Source organism: Chelmon rostratus, chromosome 18, assembly GCF_017976325.1.
Source record: "Chelmon rostratus isolate fCheRos1 chromosome 18, fCheRos1.pri, whole genome shotgun sequence".
In the NCBI taxonomy this organism is placed as follows: Eukaryota; Metazoa; Chordata; class Actinopteri; order Chaetodontiformes; family Chaetodontidae; genus Chelmon; species Chelmon rostratus.
Window position 1 is genome coordinate 9,106,728 of NC_055675.1, and position 13,869 is coordinate 9,120,596.

The 13,869-nt window shown below is 43.4% G+C and overlaps 1 protein-coding gene across 1 annotated transcript; it reads right to left on the reverse strand.

The window, feature by feature from the left end:
• Positions 1 to 4,852: 4,852 nt before the first annotated feature.
• On the reverse strand, positions 4,853 to 12,955 carry wdr20b (WD repeat domain 20b). The gene is made up of 4 exons (XM_041958954.1): positions 12,699 to 12,955; positions 8,471 to 8,653; positions 6,949 to 8,361; positions 4,853 to 6,662 (listed from the first exon to the last, which is right to left on the reverse strand). The coding sequence occupies exons 1-4, from the start codon at positions 12,945 to 12,947 to the stop codon at positions 6,606 to 6,608; spliced, it is 1,902 nt and encodes a 633-aa protein (XP_041814888.1). The 5' UTR covers positions 12,948 to 12,955; the 3' UTR covers positions 4,853 to 6,605.
• Between the last annotated feature and the right edge of the window lie 914 nt (positions 12,956 to 13,869).

Below are 13,869 nucleotides of genomic sequence, written 5' to 3' on the forward strand. Positions count from 1 at the left end.
GTAGTCATAAATTTGGTGAATCTGTGGATTTAGCAATCCCACTGTGCATGCATAATTAATTTGAAGATATTTATATCACATAAATTTGCTGAGATCAAAGGAGATCCTTTGAGACACCTTGTTCCATTTAAATAATCTCCCAGTTAGCTTCTCTTCAACAGGTTTTCTAGAGCACACCAAGAGTCTCATTACTCCTGTGACTGCAGAGAGGATGTCACCTTAGGTACACAACATTAATAAACATGCCAGTGATACTTACATTATGGGGCACATAGTAGAAACTATAGTGTTTTGGCAAAGCCTCGACAGAGGGAGTATATGGTCAGCGCAGGGCATTTGTTTTATTTTGTTGCAGTGCATCACTGCCCAGCTTGAACGCTAAAGGGTCGAATATGCCAATTCAGGCACCTGTATCTTTGTGCAGAGATTTTGATTTCACAGATAAATGCACACGATGCACCTGGAGAGATCCCAAGACACTGATACAACTTTCTCGCTCGTGCTGTTGCTGTTGAAGATGCATTTACATTTTAAGTGCTTAGACCACAGCTCAGTATCGATGGTTTCCGTTGAGGCCGGAGCTCAGTGGCTTCTCTGAAGCTTCATTGATTTTCTGCCCCCCTCCCCCTCCTGCAATGTTTAACAATCAGTTCTGCACACTGTTCAAAATCTGGAATGACTGCAAAGTTATTGCTGAGTGGACTCTCCACACGGCTCATATTAAATACAGACTATGCTGGAGGCCTTTCCGAAACTCAGCCCTCAACAACAAAAAAAAAAATCCTAAATAAGAATTAAATGTGACCTACTAAGTGTGAGGCCTATATCTGTAACACAGCTGTTCAGACAAACATTCAAGACTGAGAAACACTGATGAAGCATAACAAAGCCTCCTCTGTGACAAACTATCTCTGCAGGGTAAGAAGTCTCATTTTATTTCCTATGTGTGAACTTTAATTCCTAATGCAGTGTGAAGACATGACTCTGGGACTGCTGTGCCGAGGTCATGTGACTGGGAAATTGTGCAGCTGCTCCCATGGTGGAGGCCCAATTATTGGGCCCACATCTCAAGGGAAAGGCAGCTGAGAATAGAACTGAGAATGGGAGGAAGCAGCACTGTGCTCTTGATTCTTTTTGTATGTACTGTCGCCTTTGAAAGTGCTCTGCTTAGTTTCAGATTTTAGGGCAAGAACAAAAAGAAACTGTTTAGGTTGAGTAAGGAACCTTATGATGGGCCAGTTATGTGCACTGCCTCTTAATAAACCTTTAGTTGTATAGCACTTTCATGCTGAAACAAGACAAACAACACAGGACAGATTGACCAATGAAGTAGATTGACCATTTAAATCATTTAAAATAATAAGTGACTTGTGGTGTGCCTCGAGGCAGCCACAGGCCTAATTAATCCTCTGAATTTGTTTGTGTAAAAGTGGAAAGCGTGTGGATTTTCTTTCTTTTTGACCACCACTCAGGTGTGGAATAACAGGCTGCTGATGCATGCAGCCAAAGCACAGGCTCGGTAGGGGATTCATTTTTCAAACCAGAAGTGGTTTCAGTGATAGTTTGATTACATAATTAAATACTGAGATACTAACAGAATAACTTTGTTCTAACAGCTCGGCCTGGATTTAGATTAATGTTAAAGCAGCCGTACTCACTATTTTTTGTGTTAACAGTAGATCAAATGATCCAAACTGTGCGATGTGAAGAGTCATTCGTAATAACGAGCCTGTAGAGGATTATCCCGACTCTGGTCTCAGCTCAGCTCTACAGAGCATTTTAGTGTCTTTAAGCTTATTGTTCTGGTTTTCTGGCCACAACTTATTTTTGTTGACTCTGACAGCTCTCCAGCGGCGAAGCTTGAAAACTGACTATGTGCTACAAACAGACAGACAGTTTGCAGCAACAGCGGAGCATTGAGCAGCTAAATAAAATGATATTCTGTCCAGCAGTTGGTGGACACCAAAACCAGAGCTAAAAGGAGAATGAATATTGCACTTTGATATACCAGGTGCTCAGAAAGAGGACTTCAAATGAATGCTCTGTAACATTAGGAGGTGATTGCTTAGTTCACCATATCAACTTAATATGTCAGTGCTGCATTCACAACTTGTGTCCGCTACCCCCAAGTAGCCAAAAAAGCAGTCACTTTACCTTTAAAGATTTGAGGTTGAGTAAATCATTGGTGTATTAGCATCTCCTGATGGTTGGCAGTAGACATTGCAGATCCAAGCATCCGTGCACCCCGATAGAACTGTACCAAAGTTTTCTCCTGTCCTTAATTGCCAGATACACAGGTGGTTATCTAATTTTTTTAATCGATAAGGTGCAGGGTGCATTACCTATATACTGAAGCCCAAGCTTCCCAGTTGCCAAATGCCAATATGTCCATTTTAACAAAGGAGCCTGAATTCCAGTGCTCCATTTAATTTATCATCCAATTCATTATCGCTACTTCCTCACATAACTCATTGCTTCATTTCTGAACTCACTACAGGTCTCAATAATGGGCTAAATATATATATCCCTATGGAATATGTGGAAAAACTAGGTTAATTTGATCATTTCCATAATCTGACTGTTTGTTCAAAAGAAATCCATCACTGACGCAACGAGAAAGTCATTTTGCAAACTTAATTGTACGCTTTCATTTTCTCAGGCCATTATCTCAAACTGTTTAGTTTTCGAAAACACATCAAATGCTGCTCCTTCTTCAGGCCTGTAGCTCTGAGAGACAGTATTAATCATTCATAGCCGTTGCACACATTGCTAGGTAAACAAAACTCTGGGTCAATATATAGAGGCACGCAAACAAGGTAGTTGCATCACTGAGAAGATGATTAAAGTGGGGCCTCACAGTGGCAATGGGATTCTCTCTCAATCTATTGAATTCCTATCAAGTGGGGCCTGTTTCCCCAGGGATGCAAGATGAATGTGGCTGTTTTCCAAGCTCTTACTGTATCCTACAGTGTTTTGATTGCTGTTCAAACGGCCAGTTAGATGAAAGGTTGGTTGGGTTTGTATATAATGAATAAATGTGGTCGACAGGACAGGAGAAAACAGAACATGAGCGCATATATTACAGTCAGAGTGGTGTTTTTATGTAAAACAGCTTTCGTAGCACCAATCCTGATTGATACCTGCTCTGCATTGATGTGTGCAGCTCAGACGGGGGATCAGACAGTCAGTCAGAGCTTGTCATGTGCTGAGCGACACCCTGACAGGATGATCGGGCCCTCCAGCCTGCTGATCACGCTCCTCGCCCCTTCCCTCACCGGGATGCCACGGGCTACTGGTTTAATGGCTGTGAGTGCTCGTATTTCTTCTAAAAGTGACTCATAAATTATGGAGGGGCAGTTTTATTCCCCACTAGGAATATAAAATATATATGAAGTAGTAGGGTGAAGTAGTAGGAATGCATCTGTACAGAGAGAGAGATTGAGAGACAACAGGACATACATATGTAGACAATGTTTTCCCTGCTTGATCAAGTGATGGCTGCAAACGCAAGTTCATTTAATGGTTATTAGGAATTTTTAAGCTTTCATTTGTCTGAGCAATACTGCCACCTCCCGGCCAAGTGTAACCCTAACCTGCTCCAAAGTGGCAATTAGGCTTTTACTTAAGTAAAGTACTAATACCACTCTGTGAAAATACTCCACTAGAAGTAAAAGTCCTGCATTCAAAACCTTACTAAAGTAAAAGTAGGTATTAAAGTAAAATGTTCTTAATGTATGGAAAGTAAAAGTACTCATTGTGTTGTCAGTGTGTTACTTTTATATAAAATGTTTTTTGAGTTAATATTAGTGCTGTATTCATGTGTTTGTTGCATTTTACTGCTGTAGATGTTTTAGGCTGAAGTAATGTTAACTATTTTATGTACTGTTGGGTAGTTTAATCTACAGCAGTGCATCAAATTCTATAAGATCCTCATGTTTGTATGTTTGCTCACTGTCCTGCAAGAACCACGTATCTTTCTATCTTTCACGTATCAGACTAATTGTCTCCCTCAGTCTCCTATCAATTAAAGGTGTAATTTTTCCCCACACCTGTCTGCCGTGAGACAAATTACACCTTTATCTTGGTTGTTTGTGTCTGGATTTTGGTGAACTTGCTTAATTTTCAGCACAGATCCAACTCAGAGGTCGAGTTAGCCAAATTAGGGGAAGCACCTGCGTGGGTGTGCAGGGTTTTCAATACATGGACCCTGGTTTAATACTTGCTGTAATGTCCAGCAGGGCCCCACATCGGAGGTCTAAATAGGTGATAACTGAAAACACCTGTGTGTCGAGCCCTTTAATAACTCTGCTTCCTCCTATCGACAAAGGAAGCTCACTGGCATGTGAGGTGGCTCATTGTATTTACCTGGGCTTGCAATGACTGGAATGAAGGAACAAATGCCTCATCATATCCAAATCCTGTTGATGAGCTCCTTTGCTCTTGATTGGATCAGCAGTGGGCCTTTTATTCCCATTCCCTTTATTCATAGTGGTGATAGTGATCATGCCAGGACATTACCTGCAAGATCTGAGTCTCTTACGAGAATTATCAAAAAGAAACATCAGCACGTCAGAGCAATTTTTCTTTGAAGTCTTGCAAAATCTTTCTACTTCCTTGTGTAATAGAATCACAGGTAAAATGTTCTAAGGGTTGCATTACATTTGCTGAGCTAAATGGGACCATGTAAGTGCCATTATCATGTATCAATGACAGGGGAGTGATATGAGACCTCTAGTCTCATGTGGTCATGACATATATTCCCAGCTAACACTCACATTATGAAGATGTGGACTCATGTGATGAGTACAATGCAGTCAACAAAGTAACACAAATAAAGCATGTGATCTGTCAAAGCTGTTTTAATTAGGCGACACATGGAGGAAAAGGCTCCCACTGTTAAAATCCTCAGTCTTCCTATGTGGGTGTTTGAAAAACACGCTCACCTCAAGCATTTATTCCATCATCAAGTGCTGACATTAGTTAGTTGGCGTTCAACACAGTGTCAAATGTTTGTTCACAAGTTCGGCATCAGTTCAGCATTTATTATTCACAACGACGGGGCCCACAGATTTCAGCCCCGTCTGCAGAACACGGCCGTCCGTCCTGGTTGTTAGTTAAAGTGAATTCACACACTTGCTGATGGATGAGACTAGTGAGGGAACTATGCCGGCGTTAGTCGTCCTGTGGTTTACCTGAGCTTGGAGTGATGGCTGAATTAGACCGCTGCGTCTGCACCTATCTGCCTATGTTGTAAAAGGAATCTGCAGCGACAGGCTAGCTAGCATTCAGCACTACCTGTTAGATAAGAGGATTTCATAGACATCTCCTATACCAAACGTTTCATTAATAAAAAATACACCTGAATTCTCTTTATGTACAACAGAAAAGAAACATTTTCACCTGCATATTCAAGATTCATTTTAATATTATGTATAGATTTTCTGTATTAGAAATATCACTATTTTCTGAAATGAGAATCTTTGAACTAATGTAATAATGATCATTTCACCCATAAATCATTGAAGTACAATATTTACATATAATACAGAGCCCATTTAATCTGAAACAATATTAAAATAAATGTTCAATAGTTACAAAGGTTTTTTTTTAATTCTATTTATATGTCAACCTTGTCAAGGAGTCCTTACACACTCCAAAAATGTAAAGCCATTCTCCTCTAACAAACTATTAAGTGCAAACAGTTTTTTTCCATATAAAAAACTATGATTGCAGCATCCAGCGTTGAGACAGAGGGAAATAACAAGCCGTCCCGCCCGCGCCCCTCTCCCCCCAAGTGCTTTCTCAGCTGTCTTCAAAATATTTCGCTTGTGTTCCTCTGTCATGAATTCAAAAATGGGAAAAACAAAAGTAGCAAGAATGAAAGAAAATCTGTGCAAATTCATTAGAAAGTGTGATACCTCTGATTAAAACATTTGGAAAGGAAGTAAAAAGCTCCAGTCGTTCTCAAACAGGTGTCCAGAGAGGACTGGGGGCTGCACAGGGGATCGCCCAGGAAGTGACAAATGAAAGAGACTTGGCATTGGGGATATGCTGCTGCTCTAAAACAATCCCTCATCTTATTCCCTTTATCTGTGAATACATCTGAGGAAAGAAAATAAAGGGGAAAAAGATGTCTGAATTAAGCCCATACAAAAAGGTTAGATTGAGGCATCACCACAATGCTTACAGCGTGTCTCGTCTTTGAAGATCTACAGGCACAAAGGATTGGGTTCTAGAGTTTATCATTTTCAGACTAGACGCGACTTGATATGACCATAGATGGAACAATTAGCCAGTCAGCCCCTCCCTTAATCCTCCTGGACGATTTAAAGCTTGCACTCTTATTTCCATTAGCACCCCTATTGACCCCCATACAGAAGGGGGGTCAGGTTTCGAACCCTGGCGCGGCCAACATCGGTTGTCTAAACATGAGCGGTAACACAAAGAGAGCTGGGTGGCTGTAGTGATGAGAATGAAGGTGACACTGGAGGTCATGTGGTATGTGACAGTGTGTGACAGTGTGTGAAGAAGCGCTGCAGGGCCTTGGCCTTGGTCATCCTCGTCTCTGTTGCATGGAGCTGTCATTAGCAGCACCAGCACTGGGGCTATACTACTGTTCCACTGGGGGAGTTGGCTGGGTTGCTTTGAGATGATAGCAATCCCTGTGGAGAAACAGATAACACACATTGATAACAAACAACAGTGTTACTTGAATGTATTAATAGAGGCAGAATAGTGAGGTCATGAGGTTTACTGTCGGAGAAGATGCGATATTAACCGTCAAAATTCTGAGGGTTTAGTATAAATCTCGCATGAAATAACCAAAACCACTGGCTGCACAGGGTGGCGTTAACAGCTTTTGAATGCAGCGAAAATAATGCCTGTACTCGACACAATGCAAGTTAAGAGGTGTCACATGACAGCATCCTCGAGAGGCCTGTCACTCACCACTTTCCCAGGCCTAGCCCATGTGCAAACGAAACCCTCCTGACAGGCTGTTACCAGACAGTCCTCAAGGAAGATTAACACAGTGAGTCTCTCGTGAGCGATCTTCTTGCACACCAGCGGCTCGAGCAACGGTACGTCCTCCATGCGCGGGCACAGCGTGGTGCCCAGAGTCTTTGCCACTTCTGCTTTTGCCGTCCGCGATGAGCTAAGCTGGTTGAGCTTGTCGCTGCTCTTGCTGCTGATGTGACCCATGCTGTGGTTTCGCTTGTGGTCCTTCTCGTGGCGCTCCTTGCGTGAGTCATGTAGCGACAGAGTCGCAAACTTGCTGACGCCGGTGGCGATGAAAGCGCTGTCGATGATGCTGTTGCCCTTGGTGCTGCTGCTGTTGCTGCCCGTGTGACTGTTGGGGGTGCTGCCCCCTGCTGGGGCGGAGGAGTGTGGCAAGCTGTTGGACCGAGGCAGGGTGCTGGGGAGGGAGTTAGCTGGGTTGCCACTGGTGCTACTATTGCTCGCATTGTCTTTACCATTGGTGCCACTGGGATTAGTGGTGGATACAGTAGTTGTAGTAGTAGTAGTAGTAGTAGTAGAAGTAGTTTGTCCAGTGGCTGGAGGGCTTGTGGCACTCATAACATTAGTGTGAGTCCTTGTGCGGGACAAAGGGAGGTGAGGGAAGAGAATGTCCTCCGTTAGGTCCCACAGACACAGCTGGGTGTCTTGGCCCACTGAGCCAAATCTGTAGGTCACACTAACAGGTCTACTGTCCGTAGAGTTCCTCTTAGAAAGGCGAGAATGAGCGCTGTTAGCTCGATCTCTGCCTGCACCGAAATGAATCTGCTCATGGAAGTCCTCGTCACTACCACTAAACTCAGCGGGGGGGTCACCGTCCTCCACACTCGTGGTACAGTGATCAAATGCCACCACGCTCACCCACGACTTGTGACCATGCCCCCGCGCAATCACTCTGCAGTCTGAAAATGACCACACCGTCACCAGGTCGTCCTCCCCTCCTGCCACAATATATCGTCCATCCGGGCTCCAGCACACACACAGTAAGCCACCGAAGTAGCTCTTCATTGTTCCGTGGAGCTCTGCAGCGTCGAAGCCAAATACCCGCAGGAAGCCATCCTGGCTCGCACAAGCCAGAAACTTGCCATCCGGAGAGAAGGCGAACTCATTGAGCGCCCCTTCACCCACTGTCCAGCGCAGTAACGGGTTGCGTGCTGACTTGCTCTTGCAGGTATGCACAGTGTAGTTTTCACCCTGCTTAAGGAGCTGGTAGTGAGGTGCGGTGGTGCCACAGGTGTTTTCCACGTTGTACAAATACATGCTGCCACTGGAGTGAGCCACCAAAAACAGGCTCTCTGAACCGGGAACCCATCGCACACACGTTACTCGTGACTTGTCTATAAGTCTCTGGTGGAGGGGTTGGGACAAAGAAACAGAGAAAAGACAAAGACCTTGGTCAGCTACTTATTGCAATATTTTACTAACAACAGAACATGAGACGTTGACTGGAACCCACCTCTTCATTGAAGAGTTTGCTTGTCTCCTTCTTGATTGGGTCTATGAGCTGCACCTGGCCCGCTGAGAAGCCCACCAGCAGGGAGACGCTCTCTGCTGTAGCTGTGAGGGGGTTGAAGTCATGGCATGTGGGCTGCGTTCCTTTGTATATCCTCTTGTCTATGGGCTTACTAAGATCAGCAGCCTGGAACAATGAGAGATACACACAAATTAGGCCAAAAGCTGTGATTGTGATGGACACTTGGCTACTAACTGCATCTGCACTACATTCAGATGCTGCCTCTACTCCAAGGTGACCTCTGATACTTAACTCCACAACTCAGCAACTTGTTTTTCCTCACAAATTTTCTCCAAAGATTTCTTGTATAGGAAGATTGACACATAATCCATTTATACTTAGGTCTCAGTAAAGAACAACGAGCCTCTAAATTACATTTGATTCTCTCAAGCAGCACCAGGGGACACATCAGAAGAGCAGAATAGGAGTCAATTTCACTTTTAGTCTACAGAAAAATACCACATTTTTAAAAACTCTCTCAACACTGAATACAAAATCTTAAGAGCATCGCTGTCTGCTATCCACTCTTTGCTGGTGTATATAAAGCGCCAACCCAATGTTTCCAGTACATGACAACAATGAACTGTGACACATAGAAAGTCATTTTCCAAAAATGGAGAGGAAGACCAGCCCAGACAGACAAGATCGGTTTAGTTTGTCTTCCAACAGGTGGTTGACAACACAACTCAAATTAAACCAAACAGGACCCAGTTACATTTTGATGAAATTAAAATGTGGTGTTTAGACAAGATTTTCCCAAAGATGAACTATTTTCCCATACCATGTGACTCAAGTTTGTGAGCTTAAATAGAATGGCAATTAAAAAGGAAAGAAAGAAAAAAGATGAATAGACCTGATGGTCAGAGCTGCTAACCTGACAGGAATGTATCTGGTGTCAGATTATGCTTTATTGCTGTAACTCTCTTGTGGTCTATTTTCATGCATTAAAGGAGGCAGACAGAAAGCTAAGGGGATGTAAATATAAAGCTGTCAGTGTTGTCAAAGCCATGCAGCTCTAAATAAAACAAGGATCTATGGGAGACTTGAAATTTCAAGCCCTACAATGATGCTAAACTTGCTGCATTAGCTATCAAAATATTTTACATCTTGAGACAGAGGGGAAAAGAATCATTCCATAACAGTGTCCTGAACACAAAGTGAGACACGGCTCAAAGATTAATTTAATAGTGAGGGGTATAAACAACCCAAGACTTGATTGGTCTAGGTCTCGCTTTCCTGTCTACTGGTTAAATGGTCGGCATATTGCCAGCCAAATTCAGATGCTCAATGAAAATCATCCACACAGCAGTAATTAAATGAAACACAAGCTGGGTCTAGACCACTGGCTGGATGGACGACAGCAAAATTTTGTAGGTCAACTCAATGGGGGAAGCTGCATTTGAGTAAGAGGCAAGACACACCGTTAAAATATAGTAAGAGACATGCCAAATGGATTGATGCGCAGTCATTCCTCACCTACTGAGACTCTAATGTCAACAACTTGTCTACTAATCCCCATCTGCAAACAGGCAACATGTCTTCTTATACTTCTGTAGTCCTTGTCTGACTGTCATCTAACAGTCTCCTTGTTGTCTGACCCGCTCTCATTTGCTGTGCTGTCAGAGCTTCAACATCTTGGTGATGTTGAAATTTTGCACTGGAGGATGAAGTCACTACTTAGTTAAATCAAGAGCTGCAGGGAAGAGGGGGCAATTACAGTCCTGGAGGAACTGCCAAGGTGAGGTAAACATCTTTTTGTTCTGTGGAGACAATTGCACAATGTCTGCATTCCAAGGACGTAATTGGGTTGTAAATAGTACAGCAGTAATATTTTGCCCCTCTAGCAAATGCATCACACTTTCCCCTCTCACCCCCAATTAGTCAATTAAAAGGAAACTTTGCCAATTTTTATATTGTTACAACGTGGGTAGTATATGCACTTCAAAAACGTTAAACTTCCCTTCACGATGCCTGCACCCAGAGCTCCCAGCTCACTGCCCAGCAAAAGTCCACCGGATGAAGAGACGTTTGGCAGCTGTAGGGCTGCTGTTTGAACTATGGACTGCACTTCAGCATTTTTGTGTGCCTGCCTCCACAGACAGAAAGACTATAGAAGGTGGATCAAGAAACAGAGCCGGCCCTCTCTTGATCCAAGAGCGAGAGAAGGAGATGGCTCACGACACAAAACTCAGATAAAACTGTTAAACAAGGGGGCGGTGATCAAATATGAAACAAGCTTCTGTTACTGCATTACCTATTTCTCGCCTCAAATGCTTTCAGAAACATATTTTAGTATACTGTTCAGCTGTAATATGAGAAAGTAAAGGCCCAGGCCATTGCTTGAAACCAGACGAGCCAAAACCAAGCACAATCCAGTTCGCAGTAAGTCACACACCGGTGGGAGTGTTGTGGTCTGGTGTGGCGCAGTGCATTCCGGTTGTTGTAGGTTTTCTACCTTTTCAGCCAAAGGGAATAACCCAACCCTTGTTCTCTGTTTTCTCTGGTCATGTAGCACCAATGTAAAAAAGATTTGCATTTGTCTACTGCATAAACAGCCAAGTTTTATGAAAAGACCATCTGTGAAATACCCCTTTGTCTGACCATCTCAGCCTTCAGTCCAGCCATCACTGCCAGGAATGTGGACTGGCTGTAGCGGCTCAATTTATTTTAAATTAAAAACTTTTCATGAGATGATGATCCCATATTTTTTCATGTATACTGGCTGCTACCAAGATTATCAGAATACAGTAAATCTGAGAGCATATTCACACCTTGCTCATTTGGGCCAGCTCTTTCAAAACCTGAAGCGTTTCACGCCCAGGTGTCGTTCATTTGTGCATACTGTGAGTAAACACAGGAATCACACTCTGATGCGGGGCAAAGTGGTCAGGCCGAGATCGCCTAGACAGGGAGGTCTCAGCTCGCCTCCACTGGAACTCTGCATTGGTTAGTTTGCAGTCAGACCGCAATGGAACCTACCATGTGAAACAACTGCCCGCCAATTAAAGATAATCGAATCAAGTCTACCTGATGTAACGTCTGAAGAACGATGATCGTACGAGTGTGTGGTGGAATGCATCCATTAGAGCCATCTCTGAGGGCCAACTCTTGAGGCGGCACGTCTTGATAAGATGCATCAGCACATTGTTTTCTAATCACAGTTGAGATGCTCACTGGAACTGGACATTTTGTTCATAGAATGAAGAGTGGTGTACAGACCACATAAACACAATTTTAAAAAATCAGTAACACACACTGCTGATGCTCCGTAGTAAAAAAAAAAAAAAAGATAACGAAATAAAAATAAATCAAATACTCTATTTACACTATCTTTGGCTGGGTCGGTTCTACAGAAAAAGAAAATACATGCTACATCCTCTCGTGGTTTTCACCATGCTGGTAGATCATAAGAGACTACTAAGAGCACCTGAATTGGAGAAACAGCAGCAGAGCTCTCACTGGGAGGCTAGGCGGCTGCTGCTGAGTTTCATATTCTGTAGCTACTTCAGGGACAACCACATCATCAGCATGGTCGCCCCTGTCAGTCATCATCCCTGCTGAACAAGAACAAACGTGGCTTGCTGCAATGACATCATCACTGTGTGCAACCACACAGTGGATCACATTGCATCAAATCTAAACCCTGGCAGTAGCGTGCACACATCATCACATCACGAATAACAAACACTCCTCACAACCACCCCCAAAGCTTACAATGTCAACACTAAGTTCTGCGAGAGAGGCACCTTAGCTGACCCTGCTGATGAGCACTGCTGACAACCTGCCACCCATATGAAGCTTTGCCATGTACGAGGGTAAACAAACACATCATGAGACATGACACGACAAGCCATTTCTCAAGTTACCCAGTTCCCTGGAAAATCTCGTGGCACAGCTTGTCACTGACTAAGAACTCAAACATCTGGCGGACTCTGAGGTGCACATAAGTCTCACCGAGGTTAAAACAACTACTGTGGCGATGTAAGCTAAGAATGCTAATTAGCTCCTAACTCAGCTAGGTCTGCTACATGGCCTTGTCTTGACAATCTGCGCACTTCAATGACAGAAGCTGGGAGAGTTGACAGCCAGGGTGCAACACGTCTGAAGATGCCAAATCAATGGGCAGCTCCTGGACAGCGCGGGCTTCGTCGCTTCAGTCAATACTGTTTACCTTTCTCACGCCTTTGTAGATATAAAAGTAGAGTTCCCGGCCCACATTGAAACAGATCCTGTCGCCGTTGCCGGACTGGTCGTTTACATTGACGAAGGAGACCTTGACGGGATTGGAGCCCTGCGAGTTGAAAGGCACCCTGTTGGGGCGGCTGTATTCGGAGTGAGTGAGGAGTTTGTAGACGCCTTCTCGTGTGGTGAATTGAGTTTTAATTTCGTTCATCTCCTTCCCTCCTCCCTCCGCCGCCATCTTGGAAATTGGCGTTCATCCTTGTCCGAACCCCGGATGTTACCAACAGCGCATGCGTTGGACCGTTGAAGTCCTGCAGCCATGCGTACAAAGTCATGTGAGGCGAAACTAGAAAAATAAACAGTGTATAACGGCAGAAACCAGCTTCAGCCAGACACAATAACCTGCACCTTACAGACCAAAAATATATAATGAATACACCGGACAGACACATTTCATGTCTTTGGTGCCGTGTCTTGCTAAAAACAGCTGTTATCTAGATAGCTGTAATTTATTTTATTACACAAAATAGAGAATGTCAACTAGAATACTGGATACTACCAGCTTATATATAGTTAAAGGGCAATATAAAGACCTATAAATGTTAGTTCTGTATTAAAAGTACAAGGCGACAGTTGGCAGTTACATGGACAGTCAGCTTCTAGTGGTGTCCACCATCAACAGAAAACATTTTGATTACATAATACATCTGCAGAAAAGTGTGATATACTGCCCTCCTCTGGTCAGCTGAAGTCATTTACACACACACTGGACCAGAAAATTCTCGTTTTCTATCACACAGAAGGTTGTTTTTTACTTTGTAGTCCCACATTTGAAAACCTCTGTGTGTGAGTTTTTCATGGGATATTGCAAGTGCCATGGAGGGTGAGGGTTTGGAACTACAGTACTAGTTATTGTGCACATAAGCCTGCACTATTTTCCCCCTCTCCCGAGGCTCTGACAGCTTTCATCAACATACAGTACATTTTGCAATTTGGCTAATCACAATTTTTTTGTGATTACTCTTCCATGCGTAGTACTGGTTGGTGGTTCCCTACCATGCCATGCATCACCTGTGTGCAAAAAGTTCATTTTGACTCTTGTTATATTTAACTCCAAATCTTACAAATCATCACATTGAAAGTCAACATTTTATGGTCAA

What these genes read in the sequence shown, in the direction of transcription:
- wdr20b (XM_041958954.1), bottom strand. Translation starts at nt 12,947, where the DNA reads ATGGCGGCGGAGGGAGGAGGGAAGGAGATGAACGAAATTAAAACTCAA. An exon ending in GCAAACTCTTCAATGAAGAG is followed by an intron (nt 8,362 to 8,470) that starts GTGGGTTCCAGT and finishes CCCCTCCACCAG; the next exon opens with AGACTTATAGACAAGTCACG. An exon ending in GGGCTAGGCCTGGGAAAGTG is followed by an intron (nt 6,663 to 6,948) that starts GTGAGTGACAGG and finishes GTTTCTCCACAG; the next exon opens with GGATTGCTATCATCTCAAAG.